Below are 21,589 nucleotides of genomic sequence, written 5' to 3'. Positions count from 1 at the left end.
GCTATGATGATGCCACTGCACTCTAGCCTGGGCAACAGAGCGAGACCCTGTCTCAAAAAAAAAAAGAGAATGATATAGCCTTCTGGCCTTCCTGATGGGATGAGAGCTATTTGGGCTCATTGGAGAACATTTTCATCAATGTTCAGTTTTTATATACGCTCTGGAAAGTCGAAGTGGCCAAAAGTGAGAAGGGTGTTCCTCGATTTTAGGGTACATAGACTCTAAACATCTTAAAACCTTGGCGTCTCCCATATTCTATGACAATGAAGTAGCCTATTCTGCGCCTACCTCCCTAACTCCACTTTTCTGACTCCTAGGCTAACTGCTCTCTACCTTCTTGTCCCCTGATTGTGACATTACCCAAGATTGGCCCTCAACCCTCTTCCACTTTCCTTTTCTTCCCGTATCATTCATTATTACCCCTTAAAGTATCGCCTACGTGTAAATGACACCCCGAGGTATTCCTCTAACCCCAAGTATCTTCTAATCTGAAAACCCTTTCAGCATATGTCTCAAATCCAAATATCACGTCACTACCCTCCCACCAGCAGCACAAAGAACTTCTTCCTAGAATCCCTGTTTCTGTCAATGACACCACTGTTCTCTTAGTTCAGAGGCACCCAGAATCTTGGGATGACCTTTGACTCCTCCCTGTCACTGTACGGGCAGTCACCAACAGCTATTGATGCTTTCCTCCAGGTTTTTACCTACTCTCCTGAGAGGAGGAAACAAAAATAACTATTAGTCCAGACATAATTGTGATCACCAATGAAAAACAGTTGCTGTGTGATGTATAGAAACCTCGGGAGGAAGTGATTATGTTCTCCAGAGGTGTCATGCGTGTATCCCAAACATTAGGAAAGCATGTTTTAAAGTTAGCAAAAACCTTCTCTAACAGGGAAGAGGCTTCAGGAAAGGTGGGACAAATATTTCAAATATGACATGAAAGAAAGCACCTGAAGAAACCCAGGTGGCTGTATAGGTTTTCCAAATTATAAGAGATAGAAGGAAGGTCCCATAATCAAGGCTGTGCATACACTTAGAGTAGCACATACCTAAAACGTGATCACATGAAAGTTATTAGTCACAATGAACTGAATCTTGTGAAAAAGGTTAAGGTCAAGTAAAAGGACTTTTTTTTCAGCTATTCTGGGAACAAAAATAGGAAGGGAGTGGCTGCTGATAAGTGGGGTAGTGTTAACTGATAACACAGAAAAAGCAGAACGACTTTGCTCCCCTTATGCTTCTATCTTCTCTTTCAGGGAAAATGATCTTCAGACTGGAAAGGGCAGGCCCAGCATGGTGAAGAGGAAACTGAAGCCTCAGATGAAGAAGGCGATAGTAAGGAAGGACGTAGCCCTTTAAGTGACTTCGTGTCTCCAAGCCCAGATAAATAACCTGAAAGGGCACTGACAGAACCATCAGCTATGATGCATGGAATCTTCACAGAAGCAGAGAATCACAGTCGTGTCTCACCAGTGGCATCGAGAAAATGTACCGAATTTCAGGCAAGAATTAAGGTAGACTGGAAATGAACTGTTGCCAAAATCCCAGATTTGGTTCTTAAGCAATGATCACTAGAAGATAACATGAAATCACTGAGAGAAACAAAATCGTATCAAACTAACGTTCCATCCTTTTCTAATCCTACACAGGTAATGTGGAATGATGCCACAGGCATGATGCTCATAGACTTCAAAAACCATCTCACCAACTCTCTACTTAGATCTTTGCAGATACGATGGAATTCTAGGAGTTGAATAATTGCAGAGTTGGCTAGATTTGTGTCCAAATCAGATGTTAATGGTGAAGTAATGTTAACTAGTGACTACTGCTGGGAGTGGGAATGTCTCTAGCAATATATCGCAGAGCTCTATCTTTAGCCATGTTGAGTAAATCATTTTAATAAATAAAGTGGATAATTATATAGAACAATGTTAAACTGAACTGAAAGTTATAACTGATACATTGGTTTAATCAGAATTTTAGAAGATTATGAAAGAACTAGAAAAAATTACTTAAGACTAACAAAATTAAATTTAATAAAAATAAATATTTTCTATAGATTTTTCAAATGAGCCTTCCAAGCACAGGTTTAATGAGACTTACTTTAACAATTGATATTGTTTTAAAAGACCAAAGACTCTTTGCTGAATATAAGTCTTGAGTGTGAGACATTTGCAGAGACCTAATTTAATTAAGTTCCACAACAGGAACGTAACAAATATTAGCTAGAACTGTATAAAACTGTCGATATTTGACCATCTTTAACTCTTAAAAATGGTGATTTCATACAGTTCAACCTAATAAAAGATTTGGTTTCACAAAAGAAGTACAAAGAGCCTTGAAGTTCAGAGAAGATTCAGAGAAGTAGCAAATGAGCTAGAATTTGAGTGATGGATGGGGATTTAAACAGAAGGATATTTGGGGAACGGAGGACATTTTAGGCACTGGCAACGGTGGGAGAAAAGACCCTAAGACAGGAAAGTAGTCTCGTTAGCTGAAGTGTGGAGTACATAAAAGCGAGACATAGGAAATCACCCCAGAAAGAGAGTGGAGCTTGACCTTGGAGGCCCTCGAATATATAGCAATAAGGGCTCTAAAATCCTCTGATTTTTCCTACAAAAGCCAAGAACAATATTTGGCACCTAGTAGGTGCTCACATTTGAGTGAGTAAGTGAATTAACAAATGAACTTATTTGTGACAAGTATAAAACAACAAAAGGTCAACATAAACACAGCTCCTGACTGCCAAGTGGGTCCGTCACTTGAGTCACAGTACTTTTCCTCTATAAATGACCTTGACGATCATTTAGTCTAACTCCCTCAAAAATTCTGGGTGACCACCAACGGGACTGGAAATACTCAAGCAAAGTAGAGGCAAAAGGCTGCCTGTTCCTCTGCCAACTCCTAGGGTAATCTAATTCACCAGAGCAAAATCTCCAAAGGAGATTTCAGTTCAATAACTCCTAAATGTTGTGCTTTTGGATTCTTTCCTGAAAACGAATGCCATCTAAGTCTACAAGTTTCAGAAAAAAATGTTTGGTGGCTTTTGTGGGCAATTGTTTTTAAAAAGTCAAGCATGTCTAAGGTATAATTTTTAAAGAATCTGGCTCCAGGAGAAAAAGCTGAAGCATTAGTCACATGTTTTACATTTCTTACTCTTGCGTGCCAGATTTTTTTTTTTTAATTAAGAAAGGAAAAATGGGTCAGCCCAAAAGAATTTTTACAACTGTCAGAATAAATACAAGGCCCATGTAACCCCATAAACTTCATGTTTGGAGCCTTTTCTCTTTTCTCTCTGTGGCTTACAGTGTCCTTTATTTAGAACCCAGCCCAAAGCATAGCCCGGGTGACTACCCCAACACTTTTTGTACTGTAAGGATACGTTTTCTGTCAGGGAGGAAGAGGACTCATGTGATCCTAGATTAGGACACAGTCTCTTCTGATTTTAACAGGACATGGTTGGGGGAGGATCTGAGGTCACAGGAAGCCCTTTCCCAATTCTTCTTGGCTCTAAGGTCATTGAGATGCCACCCTGCTTCTTAGAAAGTGTCACCACCCACAAGATCATTTTGAAAAAGTCTCCAAGGAGCAAGTCATCAGACAGAAGTCACTCTTGGACTCCAGGGGCCACTTTAGGGCTGAGCACACAGGTCCAGCCGTCAGCTCCAGGGACGTGCAGCTCTCCTTAGCTCACCTTGCACTCTGCAAGTCCAGAGTGGCTGCCGCTCTTAGGATGAGCACTCATGTTCAGGTTCACATTCATGCAGGGTCTGGTTTAGTTGAAGAGTTCCAGAACGGTTTCCACCAACCAGACCTAAAATCCATATGGCGTTCCTGGCACCAACCTGCCCTCTTACAGAGCAGACCAGGCCTCCAGGTAATGCTTCAGATTAAGCCAGACCACCCTAGAACTCTGACTTTCAAACCATGATTCACAGTAAGAAGAAAAACTGCGTTTTACATGGGATTAAGTCTACAACATATTTAAAACAAAAAGTTTGACAATAATGCCATGCTGATATTTTCTTACTCCATTCTGTTCCAATTTTAAAATACTAATTTTTAACCCACCGAACTGACTTCAGAACCCACTACTAAACCACAGTCTGCACATTGAAAAGTAAGGCCCAAGAGCAATGGCATCCAACAGAAATATAATCCCAGCCATAAGTAATTTTAAATTTGTTAGCTATGGCATTAAAAATATTGAAAAGAAACAGGTGAAACTAACTTTAACAATATATTTTACTTAATCCATTGTATACGCAATATTATCATTTCAACATGGGATCACTATACAAAATCACTGAGATATTTTAAATTATTTTTTTCGCACTAAGTCTTCAAAATCTGATGTGGATTTTACGTGGACAGAACATCTCAATTCAGACTAGGTACATTTCAAGTGCCTGATATGCTGTCACATTGAACAGCACAGTCCTGGAGAGTTCTGGAACCCCAGAACAGCCAGCCCTGCGATGCTGTCTGCAAGTGGAAGGAAGGAGCGCTGCCCACTCCTGCTGACTCCCCCCCATGCTCCGTCACACGCCCTCAGCTCATACTATACTATCAGGCTCCACAGCCCTGATAAAGGATAGGAGGTTTCACGAGGAAAAAGAACAGAAATGAGGCCTGATAACCAGTAACAAACATTATCACTTTGAAAGGCCTCAAACACAAAGTCTGAATGCACTCGTTTGTGACATCAGAAACATAACAAATGTCACAGAGAATTCAAACGAGAAAGTAACTTTCAGAGAATTTGTTCTGAAAAATGTTTCTTGGTGATGACAAAACTGAATAGATAGCATGATTGCAACTATGTTAAAATGTGCACCTGTAAACAGAAATTGGAAAATAATAAGCATAAGTGAAAAGAACTGTGTTCCCATGGTGGGATTATGGATGATTTTTTTCTTCTTTTTTAAAAAAAATGTATACTGTTGTTACATCACTCTTTTGAGAATAACACTGCTGTAAAAAAAAGTTCTTCCCTCTTTTCCAAAGCGAACACTTATGCCATTGAATACCAATGCAAAGAAAAAGGTAAGGAAGCAGGAAATGACCAGAAGCAGTCAGAAAACTTGATTTTGATAGAGCCAATTAAAGTTGGGACGGTCTGAATGAAGGCACCTAAAAGTTGAATTCTGAAATTCTAGAATTCTGATAACCTCCAGCACAAGCTTTATAGTTTGCCTAAAGTAGAAATTGAAGAGTTAAGAATGTAAGATCACAGTGTAGAGGAAATTATGAGAGGGCAAGAGAGTAAGGGAATTGGAAAGTATGCCAATAATATGACATAATTTACATCACTTATTTTTAAGTCCCTTCTTGCCAACGAGTCCTGGTAAGAGGAGTACACCAAAGAAAGTTCACTACACAGCAAGCCTGCAGCATAAGTCTCAAAGTAAGAGGCTTCGTCATTATTCTGTGCACGAGGGTGTCAGATCCCCTTACAAAAATGTGTCACACAGAGCAAAGCCATATTGGTTTGATACTGAGTTAATGTAAGTTTGAAGCAAATTATAGGCCTCAGGTTCCCAGAGGTGCATCCAGGACCCATGACTCAAATCTGTATGTCACTAGGAAGTTTATGGAGTCACTCTAGATTCCACGCTGTCCCATCTATAAAGGTTACTATGACAGCAAGGTCACTTTTCATATGATCATGATATGGGTGGGTCAAGTCATGATGACAAAGATGAGGTAAAGGCAGCATTTTCCTTTTTAATTGTGTCATTAGTGGAATCATAAAATACAAGTTAAATCAAGCTGTTTCAATATGTTCTTTTGTTTTAAAAAATCAGATTTACAATATTACCAAGTGGCAAGAAATTCATTAACGACACATGCTCCATAATACGGATAAGGCCAAACAACTTATAAGATGCTTACTGAGTACTGTGTCTCAGACGCTGTTCCAGGTTATTGGAAATACAAAGATTGATTAAATACGGCCCCACCCTTGAGGCACTCAAATGAATAGGGCAAAGAGAAACATAAAAAAAAAAAACAACTACTGTGAAAAGTGCTATAATAGAGCTTTCGGTGAAGTGCTAAGGAAACTCAGAGAAAGCACAGTAAATCCAGAAGAGAGGCCAGGAAAAGTAGAAGACTGAAGATGACATTTGAGCTGGGACTTGAAAGGTAAGTAGGAGTTCGTCAGTCAACACAAGAGCAGAGCAGGCAGACACAATGCCATACGCAGTGACACGAGGATGACAGAGCTACACAGAAACATGAACTTCACTATGGATGATGAAATCAACAACTCCAGATTCTCAGCTAAGAATAGGACCAGTTGTTTCATGGTGACATCACCACATAGGGAGCTGGAGGGCCAGATGGAACAAGACCTCTCAAACGTCTTCTACCACTGAGAAGAGGATCATCAACCCTGTTGCCGTAATCCTAGAATAACAGGGAGTTCAGGTTAGGGCTGGGGGCTGAAATCAGAGCTGCTGCCACCAGCACTTTTGAGCCCAGTCACCTAAAGTTTTATAAGCCTTTATCCCTCGAGCAGACATGCATTTGTGGATTGTCTAGATCAACATTGGCTAGAAAGTCATTTTTGTAAAGAATATCATAATCCTCTCACTCTAACCGAAGAATGTTTATGAAGGAAAACTTTAATCAACTTTAGCTCCCTGAGAAACACTTGCATGGGAGCTAACAGCAGGTCCCTCAACGGCGTGTTATCTGAAGCTGGTTCCCAGGGCTCAGCTGATCACACTATCATTGCTTTGCACCAAGACGAATGTTGCACGTGTGACTGAGTCAGTGTACAAGAGTCCCTTCTCCTTTGGCACCACACACAGAGTCAGCAGAACACCCAACTTGAGCAAATCACTTATTAAGTATCTTTGTACAACGGATTTAATTTTCAGTTACAGCCCTGAGTTCAAAGGTCAGTTAGCTCCGTAAGTCAGCTGAGAACAGATACAAATAAACAGGGAAGAGATGCTGGGGTGCAAGAATCGGGGGACAGTAAGTAGGAAAGGATCTTAAGATGCTCTGGGGGGGGACCCCATATGAATAGGAGGAAGGTCAGATTTGTGGCTGAGCAGCCAAAGACCCTAAAGGCTATTTTTAATCCAGAAGGACAGGAAGGAACAGGAACAAAAAAAGGAACTCACACAAGAGAAATGGAAAGCAAGAAGGAAGCAGCTGTAACAAGCAAGTGGAAAGAGGGTGAGAAAATAGATCTTTAAAACTGTCTTCCTAACAGGGAGGCCAGGGACACTGCAGGAAAAGAAAGAGAAGAAAACACACGAAGCAGCCACAGGACTACTCAAAGGAAGTATTTTAAATGCCTGCGTCTTACAAGGGTCAGTGCGGGTAGGTTGGTAACACTCTTGCCTCTGGCACTAGGTCAGGAGTTCAAGTCCCACATCAGGATTTGGCCTCAAACCAAAAGTTGACTTTCCAGCAGCTCTGCAAGCTGGAAGCACTTTCCATTCTTTGGTGCCTTAACTTTACCACCCTTCTCTGCAACAAATTAAAAGAACCAGAAAGAAAAGAAGAATCAAAGAGAAAATAGAACATTTTCATGTGCAAGATATTCAGTGAATCTGTCTTTAGAATCCTGTGAGTTTGGGGCATTTCTTCCCATGACCAACCAATCTAAGGAGATAGTCCTTGTTACATGCATTCTCGATCACCTAGAGTCCCGGCGGTGACAACGGCGGTGGCAGACGAAGCACTACTTACTGAACATGACGATATCACTAGGTAATCAGCAAGTGGCAAGATAAGATTGGAGAAAAGATTCCCTCTGGAATGAGGCAGGATTAAGGACCAGAACCATCCCCCCATCAAGCACTTAGGTGGCGAGGAGAGAGAAAAAAGACCTTGAGGTTAAATAACAACAATAAGAACCCTTACATTTGTATAACAGTTTATATATTTCAAAGTACTTTTATATACGTTAACTCATGTGAGCTTCACAAAACCCATAGGCAGAAGGAAAAACAGATACTATCCCCATTCCGCCAGATGAAGAAATGGAAGGTTTTAAAAGTCATGTGACATTCTGAAAGTCGCAACCTCAGGAGCAATTCAGCTCATTCCTGGTTTGGGACTCAAGTATTGCATTAGCTAATCAATATGTGGCACAGTATGAAATGTTATCTTTATTTTTATCTCATGCAGTTTAATCCAGGACTTAAAATTTTTGGTGCCAGCACAATTTGCTAACATCCTAAACTATGCCCAACTAAGAAAAATTAGCACAGTGCTTACCAAGAAGTTTTTGGAGAAACTATTTCCTGCCCTCCCATTTTTCCACCAGAAAAAGTGAATATAGAAGACAGAATATGGCCGACTGTTAAGTAGTAAAATATTTTTTAAAGCACAAAAATAAATATACCAACAAATTAACTACAGGAAAAATGAGGGAATGTGAAATGCAAAATATTGGAGCACGAGGAATAATTCAGTCTCTCACTACACAGGCAGCCAGACAGAGAAAGGACAATAGATGACTTCTAATAACCTAAGATTACTAAACCCTGCCATGGTTGGTCCCTTTCTCTCAGGTGTGCAAAATGAGAGAGCAATTTCTGGAATGTGTCTTACACCTTGCTACTACTGTGTCTTAAGCAATTTGGGGTTCCATATAATCCCAAGTTTCAGGGGGCACATGTGAGAAAGCCACCCAGGTCTCTACAAGCTCCATGGCAGGGTTCAAAACCACCCACCACCAGGTGAGTGTGTGTACACCATGTCCCAGGCACTAGGCCAAGCACCTGACATACAAAACTCATTCACGCCTCATGGTAACTCCGTCACGAAGGCACTGCCGCTATCCCCATGTTACAGGTGAGGAACTCAGGCTTAAAGAGGTTAAATAACTTCACAGCTCAAGCCCACAAAGCTCAGGTGGGCCAGAGGTGACTTCTGAATTCAGGTCTGTCTGGCCCTAAAGCACAGGCTCCTGACCAATGTGCTAGGCTACCTGCTACACCGGGGATCCTACTGAAATATCCCTGAAAAGGAAGAGCATCCAGGAGATGCCAGCTCCTACAAAGTCCCCAACTGGGCCATTTCCTCTGCCAGGTCTTGATGGCTCTGGACCCTGTTATTAATTGATTATGTCATTTTTAAAATGGACATGTTTATTGTGTTGTGTCACTAGAAGGAGTCAACACTTGGACAGAAAGTGGCAACTCTTTTCCCTGTGCTCCACAAACTAACCAAAGGCTTTAATTTCCCTAGTTTTCTATTTAGAAATATCAGTTCTCTCAATAAACAATGTCAAGGGTTGCAATTTTAATTGAAAAGCCATGACTATAAAGCATTCTATTTTTAGCCAATGGCTAATCCAGTTTCAGTTATTTTTACTTGTATCCATTAAATGTTCTTTTCTTAGATAAATATTATCCACAGATTCTAGCTCCATCACCTGCAGTGACAAAAGTTATGGGCATAAGAACAGCACGTAACCAGGGAAGAGTTATTTGCAAGAGGGTTGCAGAGAGATTTGGTTGATGTGACCGACCAAAGATATCCTACCTTTAGCAGAAAAGGTTTGTGTTTAGCCTTCAAATTATCTCAAGAATTATGAAACTGGAAAGACTCAGCCTCTGCTTCATTTTTATACAAGATTAAAATCAGTATTTAAATCAGCAGGAAAAAAATAAAAGAAAAAAGTTGAATTACTCAATTCTTTGTAGAAACGAACAAACATGCAAAACTTCTGGGGGAGTTTACATAGGACTAGATTAACTGTGTTGAAACAAATTCAAATGAATGGACCACAGATGGCGTAAGCAATTAAATGCTAGAAAATGTAGGGTAATGAGTCTATGAGAGTGTTTAAAAATCTGGAACCACCAGCAACACACCACCCCACCCCCAACCACCACCACTGTTACCCTCAGAAGTCATATGCTGTGTCACATAAAGGAGAAGGTGGCTTGGTGGAAACAAGCCAGGCAGCAACCCAAATCATTGGAACAGAACTCACAGCCACATCAGTGAAAAGGCACAGGTATTTTGACAACGTTAGGACAACAGAATCAGTAGTAAATGACATGATTCTCTCCCTGTACAAGACTGAGCTTCCTACGAGGTGGCATCTTCTATCTAATGTAAACTTAGTCTACCTTTATTCCTTCCTTTCTTTTTCTTCTGTTTTTATTCTTTTTAAAACTAAAGGCAGTTCTCAGAGTAAATTTAACCAAACAATCACAATAATGACAGAATTAAGGGAAACCAAGCAAACATGAGAGTCAAGCTTTGATCAATTACATAGAAGCCATAAAGTAACATTATAAAGATGCAACAAATCTTAAAAAACAATATACGAAAAGACATTTAGGCTGTGTGTACGTGTGTGTGTGTGTGTGTGTGTTTAAGAGAGAAAGAGAGAGATTGATATGTGGTAGCAGTAAACTAGGGAAGCATTAGATCTCACTAAAATTTTTCTTTTATACGAGTGGGATTAGCAATCAAAGTGAGTCTCCAAGAGCAGTAATGCCAGCAGCCAGGATAAACAGTGTCAAAGAGGGTTTAAAGACATTGTGTAGGGAGAAGGATAAAGACGAGGACACTTAACCATAAAATTTCTTGTGTCCCTAACAACACAATTATAAGTTTAACTACTGTTGTCTAAAATACAACTCTGTAATCATGGTCCTGCGGGTTCCATATTTATTCTCTCTCCATGGCCTACAGATTCAATTTGTTTAGTATGTAGGGAAACAGAAGACTTTAAAAAAAGAAAAGAAACCACCAGCTCTGTAAAGTTCTCTGGAATCTGAGAAGCCAAGCAGTCTTTTCTGCCTTGCTCATGGTGAGCCTAAGTCTCTAGACGTGACGCATGAGGATGCCTGGATCTGGTTTTTCTGCAGGGCCTTCTGATGGGAAAGCAGGCATTTGCTAGCGGATGTGAAGGAAGCCTGACCTGAAGTCCCCAGTGCATTTCTCCCAATGAGAAAAGGACAACAGTGACCCCAGAAAGCCAGAAGGCTTTTGCTGACCTGTTCTTTGAAACCAGAGTGCCTAAGATCATGCCTGCCAGGACTCCTCCTCTGGCCCACCACCCCACCCGCCCTCTTCCTTCTGTTGCCACAGTTTCTGTTCAGGTTCAGGTCCTCAGCCCTTTCTGCATCTCATTACCACCAAAGCTTCCTCCTGGGTCCCCATGCTCCAGCCTAGCTCCCTTCCAATGCATCTACCCTTGAGCTGTCAGTCATCGTTCTAAAATGAAATCTGACCATGCCACTATGCTTAAAACCCTTCATTGACTACCCCAGCAATTCCACAGCTCAGCAAACCGGGTGCTCAGTGACGTGGCTCACGCCCTTCCCTCTTCCCAGGCTGAGCCTCACATAGCAGGAGTCTCATTTCAGGGCTCCCTGCCTTCCCACAGGCTGTGCTCTCGGCTGGGACACTGGCCCCCAGGGGCCCACACCCTCAATTAACTCCTCCTCATCCGTCACCTCTCTGCTGAAGGGCCACCTCCTCTGTGCAGCCTACCTGGACCACCCACCCCTCACTCCCATCTGATTTAGATGCCACCCCCCCTCCCAGACTCCCCTAGCAATGGCCACACCTACCACAATACACCGTAATCAGTTTAACTTTCTGTCTCCCCCATTCACCTGTAAATTCCTTCAGAAGAAGGTTTTATTTTACTTTGTATTCCCCAGATTTAACATGGTGTCTGGCACAAAGCAGGCTTTTGATGAATAAATGAGTGCTATCGAAGGAGAGGTTATACAGATGACACATTCACACAAAGGGACGTGCAACAGCAGTGAAGGAGTTCACGCTGGTGTGTTTACTAGCGAATGACCCAGAACCTGCCAACAACCCCAGAGAACTCCAGATCAACTCTGGAGAGACAGCCACACCCATCCGCAACCCAGACCCGGAGCTAGCTGAGCTCCTCTAATGGAATGAAGCAACATTTATTATCTTTCTCCATTTAACCAATGCTTCTCTTGCTCTGTTTATAGGAATCAATTTTTTTCTGTAAAAATGTATATGACGGTACAAATTCAAATGCTTTACTTATGTAGTGTATTTCTGGATATTTTAACAGAAAATATAGAAAACAGTCACAAGATTCTGATTATTGAGAAGGGGGAAGCTTAGAGAGATATGTATGCCGTGGAAACTAAAATCAGCAGGATACAGCAGTGGCAAATTCCAGCTAAGTGCCCAGTAAGTGGAAAGGCACAGTATTTACCTTATTTCTCTCCATTTCTTTCTAAATTTAAAACTCCAAGAGGCTTTTTCTTTATTTCACAGAAATGAAAATGAAGTATGTTTACAATATTGTTTTAACAGAATGTATACTTTTAAGTATAAAGGGTTAATGTGTCTGCTATATCTATGCCATTATGTATTTGCTAGGAAAAGATATGTATTTGGAACTCAACTGAGCATTCCCTGGATTGAACTGAAATAGATATTCTTGATTACATGCTTCATATTCCTTACACAGATCCCAGAAGATTTTGAAAGCAGTGAAAGGACCCAATGCAATAACAATATCTCAGGCAATTCAAATTTACTATATTTTCTTAATTGGTAGGCTACTCTATTATTGCATTAATTATTTTAGAAACATGTTCCCAAGGTCTAAATGAAAAAGTCTAGTTGGTTCATTTACAGATGATTGCTACATTTTGAAACCTACTTTCTAAAATCTAAATTAAACATTCCAGCAGACACAAATAATGCAACCTAAGGGCCTGTTTTCCTAGATGAAAACAAGGATGACCAACTGTAAACTAAAGGCTCCTCTAGGGCTTATCTCCTTACAATTCTAAAATCCCACCCCTGAGCTTTCCAACCACACATAATTGTTACGCTTGCCAATACTTTTTAACTCATACATTGCCTTTCTTTCTTCAACATTCAGCAGTAAGACAGGGACAGTTGGACCTCCTGGTTTTAAACGCACTGGGAAATTTTTATTAAGATGAACAACTGCTACCTTTGTTTGTGCCCTGCTTTGTTCCAGAAAGCATGTAAAACATCTATAATCATTACCTAACTGAATTTTCTCGCCCCAGTGCCCCTCTTCTTTTCTTTATAAGCTAACATCTTCATGCTGATTTTGTTTTAAATGAGAAGCAACCAGAAATTCATATTAATCAGGCAATATGAGTCCCCCAAAGAAGGATGAAGCTTGATCTATTCATTCAGCGAACATTCACTGTGTTTCTGCCGACTCTATGGCCACAGTTGTGAGCTCACAGTCTAGCAGGGGATACAAACAAACAGGCAATCACAACAGAGTGAAGTAAATGCAGGACAGGGACAAACAGAATGCTTCTGGTGCACACAGAAGGGGCACCTCATCCAGACTGGGGTGATTAGAGAAGGTTCCTAGAAGTGAAGTTAGCTGAGAACTTGAGGAACTGTGTGCGTTTGAAGGCAACGTGGATAGCAACACCAAGGAAACGCCAGGTAGAGTCCATCCAAATAGCGTATCCGAGTGAAGTCAACTTCTCAATCCAGATGTGACAAGTGGTTATCTGACCACTCTGCCCTCAGAACCCACAGATTGGCCACAATTTGCCCAAACACCAGGTTCTAGAACAATTTCCAGTTCCTTTTATCTCTAAATATATTCTGCTTTCTCCTGTCCTACTTCACTCTACCAGTCTCTCCCAGCTATCACGTATTTCAACTCAGTACAACAAACATCGACTAAGAGCCTACGTGGGAAATAGTGTGATAAAAACTGGACACGCGGAAGGGAGGCACTGGGGCCCCACCACAAGGACTGCATGACCACAGAAGTGTAAAACTGAGAAAAGCCACGTGACTTGGCCATTGGCCATTCCACTGCCCACAAATTTTGCAGAGGTGATCTAGCACTAACAACCTGCTTGTGAAACAAATATCCTCACCTTGAACTGACCTTAGTTTGACATATTTTCTGGACCCTGAGTCTATCATATTCTGAAGAGAACACCATGAGTTCTTCACCCCAAAGCCCCTTCTGGAGCAGCTGGACTCTTCTGTCTTTTTGAGTAGTCTTCCTAAAATGTACATTTACTGCTTTCAGAAAACACTGTTATTTTTTTAACTCATTTCTACATGTCACTGTCAATGTCTAACAACAATACTGGGACCAAAGATAAATAACAAGTTTTGACCATTTGCTCTTCCATAAATCATTAGGCATTCCACAAGCTAAGTGAATGCTTGGGTGAAATTACTTTTTAGTGCCTCTTCCAATACGGAGATTTGATGATTTTATGACATAAAGGCAGCCATTTTTCTTTGACAGCTGTAGGTAGGTAAAATTATCCCAGCCTAAGATGCTATTGGAAAGGGAAAATGGGTCGGCATTTCAATAATATTTGGTTTTTCAAAGTCACCAGCATAACCTCGCTGTCAATGGGCAAAGCTGCAGCTGCGTGTCTAAGTAAACCAAGCCTGGGCCACACTTGGTTGTATATTTTACAACCAAAGACAGAGGGTTTTACTTCAAAAGACCAACTGAACAGAAAAGTTAACAAATAATATAAAAAACAATGACCTAAATGTTTTGGACTGCATGATACTTCACATCTTTGGATGTGTAATTATTTTGTTATCCTTCCCAAAATTGAACCGTAATTATGTTTTGAGATCTAAGTGCTATAAAATACAAAAACTGCACTTTTAGGTTTCTAGGCTTTTTGAAAAAGCATTAAAGACATATAACAAGGCTATGCCCACCCTCTTGTGCTACATAACTTCACACGTCTTCACTGCACCACGCTTTACACATCCAAAATGGAGCGTTTATCAATAAGATACACATCTTTGCAACAAATGTCTCAATTTGCAGCTCAGGTTATCATTCAAACATAAAGAAGACAAGAAAGCCACATCTTTCAAGTCCTTCATCAGTTGCAACAGACAAAAAAAGCACACCATAAGCATCCTCACTCTTTTGAGTCAACGTTCTCTTCCACTACTATGGAAACAGCCTTAAGGTCCCAGGAAGCTCTTGACAGCAAGGAGCTAACCATCTGGGTTCAAATCTGGCATGTACCACTTCCTAGCCGTGTGACCCTGGCAAGCAATTTAACCTCTCTTGGCATTAGTTTCCTCATGTGAAAAAGAAAAAAAGAGAGAGATAATCATAATTCCACCTTCCTCAAGAAGGTGGTTGTCATACTTCAGTAATTTCCTCACCTCGTTTCAATCACAACTTTACTCTAAAACTGGTTACTTAGAAGAATTTTTTTTTTTTTTTTGAGACGGTCTCGCTCTGTTGCCCGGGCTAGAGTGCCATGGCGTCAGCCTAGCTCACAGCAACCTCAAACTCCTGGGCTCAAGCGATCCTCCTGCCTCAGCCTCCCAAGGAGTACGCCACCATGCCCGGGCTAATTTTTTCTATTTTTAGTTGTCTGGATAATTTCTTTCTATTTTTAGTAGAGACAGGTCTCACTCTTGCTGAGGCTGGTCTCGCAATCCTGACCTCAAGCGATCTTTCAGCCTTGGCCTCCCAGATTGCTAAGTACTTTGGAGAATTTTTAAAGGGTTACCAGAATGTAGAAAAACAAACATGGGGAAGCCACTTGGTTCTAAAGACAAAGGTTCTATAATTGCTGTGGCTCATTTGAGTTGCATTTAATTAAGTCTGGAATTTTCAAGGACAAAAACAGAGCTTCCCAACAGGACACCTAAGAGAAGAAAACAAGTGGGATTAGAGTTGCAGGGTTCCTAAGAACTGGTTCTTGAGGAGTAGGGTGGTAGCAGTAAGTCTCACTTTGTTGAAATGCGGGAGAGGGAGAGAGAGTCCTCCATCAGCTAGAGCCAGCCTTTTACATCAGCCTCCTTCTCAGTAGTTCAGATTTACAGTTAAGGCCACGATGAACCAACTCTGAACTCCATACACATTTGGGAACACGGGGAGAGAGGGAGAGGAGAGAAGAAGTGGAATCCAGTGAACAGAACAGTCAAAGGGAATTACTAAATAAATGTGAACATCTAAATGAATGACAGTTTATGTATTTGGGGGCCTATAGAGTGAACCCCTCCATTTCCCATGACTTACTCATTGACTGCTGCTGTATTTAGCTAAAAGCTAAAACTGTCACCCAAGCGACGTCAGTCTCATTAGAAAGAGAGGAACAACTTGCCACCAAAAATTGTAACAACTCTGTTGAAGGCACCTGGTTCAGAACCTGTGAATCTATCTGAAATAGCCAGACATGGCAAACCACATCCACACCGCATTTAAATAAAATACATACACACAACCCCCAACAACAAAGTGATGACCTGTCAGAACTCTAGTTCTGCTTCCCCTATCGGGTCTGCTGGTAATGCACATAATTAATTTCAAAATCATATTCTGAGTAAACTAGCTGCTTGGTAAGCGAAGACTTCTCATCCTCACTGGGAAGGTTCCACACCTGCAGATGTCACCAGTCTACGGCGCTAGTGGGTGGTACTCTGGCCCAAAGTACAGTAGTAGCAGGAAAGGTCTGAGCCGAAGTAGCTGGGGAAGCCCAAAGCAATGACTGAATGCCTGTGTCAGCAGACCCATGGCAGGTGAAGGGACTGCTGCTGGCCATCTTGCCTTAAACTCCATGAGTTACAAGTCACACACTGCCTCTAGTCTTAACCTGAGTCCTTGGGCAGTTTTGTTTCCTGCCCTCTTTCATACTCCACCTTTAAATGCTAATCAAAATATTCTGAATTTTCTGAGACTGGAAGCCAGTAAAGATGGAATGCAAGTGCGTAATCTTCATCTCTGAAGCTCATCCCCTGTGAGTGCCTGAGTGTGGCTAGAATAAGGCCAGGGAAACCATGCTCCATCCCCTCTATTCAGCCTACCTTTATTTTCTTTCTCAAGGCTTTTTCTGTCACCTCTCTCCGCTCTCTCTGAGAGTCACTTCTATCTCCAGACCAAGAGTTCCTTCATTCTTCCACCTGCTGATGTTTGCCCAAGCAGTGAGCCCATCACCAAGCTTTCCACTTCTCACATTTCCCTTATTTGGGATGTGTTGAAGGATCCACTAGGCAATGGCTAAGAACTCGCATGACCCTACCTGATATTTTAGAATCTCAGTGAAAAAGAGTCTTGTTAACAGAAACAAGCATTTTTCCAGAGGCCTACCACGCTACACACTCCACACACACGGTCGTGGGCACTAAGCCTGCCTCCTTCCAGGCTACAGAAAGGAGATCCCATCGGGAAACCTGCCACCCCTCAAAGGAAGCAGACTTGGAACGGTCTGTCCTCTGAGCATTCTGGGTACCCCGCAGGGGGACAGGAGTAGGGCAGAGGCTGTCAGCATCAGTGGGCGGAGGGCAGGAGGGGAAGACGGTGCCATCGGGGCACAGCTGCTTTCTGGCTCTTGTCTAACAGAGTGTTGCTCTCTGGCCCTGTTACTCTGTGTGTCATTTTCTGCCACTTCACCCCCAATCTATTTGCCAAATACCTCAAGATGTTTCTAAGAGGTTCTGAATTATTAACAAACCTAGGGAAGATCCTTTGGAAAACATTAAATACAAAAACAGACCTGTACAGCTAGTGCAAACACTTGGTCATTAGCATTTTCCTTTTTAAGGCCAAAAGAGGGAGGAAAAGAAAAATAAAAAAGCCCGTCTCTGCTAAATAATAATGATATTCACAGAACAGACACTGAAATTCCAAAGTTCACAATCTCTCCAGCTTTACTCACCCCTAGCCATCTTGCTCCTTTATTGGCAGCCTGTTGAATCTGGACTCTTTTGAGGGTGACATGGTAAACAGCTCCTTCCTCTACCTCTTCACCCCAGTCCTGAATCGAGCTCTGCCAAGGATGGGATAAAGAGAAAGAAAAAGAGTATTTTTTTTTTTCCTCTCCGCTAACCACAATCTATCCCAGCTGCTTTGCTGCTTACAACAGCACTCAGGGCACGAGACGGGCTGTTCAGAATAAATATTACAATCAGAGCAACACAAGACACATTGCGATAGGGAGAATGCTGAGATTTTCTTGGCCGGGAGCCCCTTCCTGTGGTATCAGGATCCTCGGACTTTTCCATTTAGTTATTTTTCCTAGACTTGCTCACATATCTTAAATAGTTTTTTAAGTCTCTCTTTTTTTTTTCTTCATAAGGAAACTATGGTTTAGATCTGATTAACTTGTGCCCTTTAAGTAAAAAAGAAAACTAACTCATTTGTAGAAAAAGTGTGAGGACTTTTATAAGTGGCTCAGTCATTTGAGCAAACTAGATTTTAAACTCAGAACACAAACAAGTGTTTAAAATGCCAAGAGTCCTCCTCACTGCGTTGGAAGTAAGTAAAGTGGTTTTGCTTCTCTTTCTCTCCACTTATTGTTCTGGAGCCCAAAAAGTTAGCGGGGGTGGAAAGTTTTTATTTCCGTAAAATAATCTGGCAAGTGCAGAAGGAGCAACACATCATCATGCAGCTTCGCCCGAAATGTGTGTAGCGATCCCTGGATTTCCACGTCCCCCCGGGGCTAGAGCTGAGGTTGGCGCCCCGAGCCGCTGGGACGCAGGGGCGCTCCGCGGGACACCCAGCGTCGCCGCTCCTTGTGCTTCGGAGTTCTGCCCCGCCGACGGGCATCCGTCCCCGACACGCCACGGGCACCGGCACGGAGAGTGGGCGCCGCTAAGGGGGAGGCCACGCACAGAGGGGGCGACAGAGCGGAGCGAGCGCGGCCGGATCGCTCCGTCCCCGCCGGGGTCCGACACACGCCCAGAGAACGCGGGAGAAGCTTCCCCGCCGGAGAAGCCTCCGGGGGAGAAGGAAGGCGGAGAGCTCGCGTTACCATTTTAGCTCGCCAAAGCAATTGCATTCTCAGCTTTCTCTCCGGGACGGGAAGGCGGCATGATGCGCCCGGCTCCGCGGCCCCCGCAGCGTCTGCCCGGCTGGGCCCCGCGCGTCCCGGTCCCGAGCGGCCGCCGCGCACGGCCACGCGCCGCGCTGTCCCCAACGCCGCCGCCGCCGCCGGCGCGACTCGGGCCACAAAGGCAGCGGGCGGGCGGGCGAGCGCGGAGGAGCAGACTCCTCCCCGCGCCGCTCCGTGATGTCAGGCTTTCCTGTTTGTGCGAGCAGCACCGAGCGCCCTGCCCTCCCAGCGCGGACGGCGAGCGCGCACGGGGACCCGGCAACCGCGCCTTCAAGGTCGCCGGGTCTTCCTCGTGGTCACCAGGTGCCAAAACAGAACCGCGCGTGGGATGCGGGGGGCGAGCGTGCGCGTCTCATGCCTCCCTCGCTCAAAGAAACAAAGGAGGGGGAAAGTCAGAAAAAGTTCTCTAAGTACCAGTTTTGAATTCCGAATAATAAAATCAGAGCGACCCCAAGGAGAGCAATAATACTGGAAGCCAGGAAGTTTTTCCTTAGGACAAAAGGATAAGGTCGGAGGCTACCCGGATATTCCAAAAGCCATGCCCAGGGGCTGCACCCCGTCCCGAGTGGGCACACTGCCAACAGGAAGCCGCTCTGGACTTCTCTGTACCACCCGTTATGATAGGGTCAAGTTCGGGTGCGGAGGGGACACAGCATGGAAGGGTTGCAGGGACCCACAGGGCCCCGGTTGTCTGTGCCGTAGGGACACAGTGGGATACTAACCGCGGGGGAAAGCTCTTCCTAAGACGACTGCCAGCCGGAGTTTCATCATAACGGAAAGACCTGCTCTAGGGACAAAAGATTATTACATTTTTCAGATCCAGTTTGAATAAATCAACAGCGAGAGATTCCTATGATAATGCAATCAAACTTGGCACCTGCAGAATCCCATGCCAATTACGAAAGCTTTAGGGATCATGCCTTTCCTACTATTCACCTCTAAATGAATTTAATCACCTTTAAATTTAAAAAAAAAAAAGTCTCCCATTAATTGTCACACTAAGGCATAGGCTGGACTTGGGTTAACAGTAAATATATCCCAAGCTGAAAATTTAAAAATCAAGCGCACTGAGGTTCCCAGGAGAACAGAATAAATGACAGCAAGGGTGTAGCATCAAAGAAAAACAAAAGATGTGAAGATGTTCTCAAGTCACCCAGCCAAGTTACCTTCATACAACCAGAACCTACAGGGCTCAGTGACTGTATAGAGAGGGAAATGCTGTTTTTATCAAGCTGAAGTGATTGTCTCTATAATTTAAAAGAAAAAAAAAAGCATGTAGAATAGATCTTTCTGTGATGACCAGGACAGAGTGTTCCCAGGAGCCAGAGGAAAATCACGTGGGGGCCCCACCTCCTTGCTTGTTAAGCCATCCTCAGGACCCCAGGCCCATACCTAGAAGACCTATTATTCGGTGACCTTGATGACCCCAAGATGGAACTGAGTTCAGCAACCCATGAGATTAATTTCACCACTACTTACCCTAATTTTTGGCTATAAACTTGTAGATGACTGAAAATTTTCCACTTCAGGCATATTAAGCAGTTTCTTCAACCTCACCCCTCCCAGGAAGCCTTCCTGGATAGCATAGCTTGTAACTCACAAGGCCCCACTCAGGTTTCAGATCTGCGCACACTCCTCTTTAGACCACCAGTTCCCTGGCTGGCCACCTAGTGTGCAAAGGGAAAAGCATTGGCTTTGAAGTAAGTGGATCCAGCTCCAAATTCAGGCTTACAGTAAGAGTGAACTTGAACACTACTTTCCTGAGCCATAATTTCCTCATCTGTAAACGGGGACAAACAGCTACCTCAAAGAGTTTGAAAAAGGATTAAATGAAATAATGTAGGAAGATCATCTAGCACATGGTAAGGGATCAAAAAAATTCCATTCCCTCCTTATTGCACTTCCTCCCAAATTGTATTTACTCAGATTCACTGAAAAGTTGTGTTATGTATTCAGTGTGGGAAAATCTGAAATGACGCCTTCTCATCAAATTACTTTTAAAATTGCAGAGAGGTTTGCCAAGAAAAACTATTCGTATTTATACCTGATAATGTATACAATTTTGTACAAATGTTCTGCAAAAAAATCTGGCTTTATACTAGATAGAACAATTCACTGTTGCAGTTTACACATTTTTCATATTTATTTTAAAATATTTCACCTGTAGGCAGTTTAGTCTGTAATACCTTATTACCTGTAACCTTTGGGTTAAAATATTCCTGGTCAGTATGTGGAAAGGATAAACCAATAAGCCATTCATAACTCCATTTGCATTTATTTACCAGATTAGCCTGCCCATGACCTAGCAGAGTCCTGAAAGAATTGGTAGAGTTTTGTTAAAAGGAGATCAGCAATGTTTGTAGTTTTTCAGTGTACAAGACTTTCATCTCTTCAATTAAGTTTATTCCTAAGTATTTTATTCTTTTTGATGCTATTTTAAATGGGATTGCTTTGCTTTTTTTAATTTTTCAGATTGTTGTTAGTACATAGAAACACATTAATTTTGTATTCTGCAATTCACTGAATGTGTTTATTAGTTCTAGCAGGTTTTTTTTGTTGTTGATACAAATAAATAGAAAGACATCCTGTGTTATAGATTGAAAGACTTAATATGTTAAAATGCCCATACTACCCAAAACTATCTACAGATTCAATATTCCCTATCAAAATCTCAATTGCATTTTTTACAGAAATAGAAAAAAAATCCTAAAATTCATATAGAACTACAAGGGACCCTGAATAGCCAAAGCAATCTT

At 42.4% G+C, this 21,589-nt stretch overlaps 1 protein-coding gene across 5 annotated transcripts in view; it reads right to left on the bottom strand.

The window, feature by feature from the left end:
• The window catches only part of RGL1 (ral guanine nucleotide dissociation stimulator like 1), a 150,166-nt gene that overhangs the window by 92,726 nt on the left and 35,851 nt on the right, over positions 1-21,589 (bottom strand). Inside the window, exons 1-2 of one of the 5 annotated variants that reach the window (XM_045536385.1) lie at positions 18,753-18,981; positions 17,658-17,768 (exon numbers count right to left, since the gene is read on the bottom strand). The exons of 1 other annotated variant lie outside the window; for it this stretch is intronic. In XM_045536385.1, the coding sequence (XP_045392341.1) occupies positions 17,658-17,768; positions 18,753-18,779 (138 nt within the window). In that variant the 5' untranslated portion in view covers positions 18,780-18,981. Of the gene's footprint in view, positions 1-17,657; positions 17,769-18,752; positions 18,982-21,589 lie in introns of those variants that run through there. 3 more of the 5 variants (XM_045536388.1, XM_045536390.1, XM_045536387.1) reach the window with 3 other exon arrangements.

This window comes from Lemur catta, chromosome 23, assembly GCF_020740605.2.
Source record: "Lemur catta isolate mLemCat1 chromosome 23, mLemCat1.pri, whole genome shotgun sequence".
Lineage (NCBI taxonomy): Eukaryota > Metazoa > Chordata > Mammalia > Primates > Lemuridae > Lemur > Lemur catta.
This window is presented reverse-complemented; position numbering and strand designations above follow the sequence as displayed.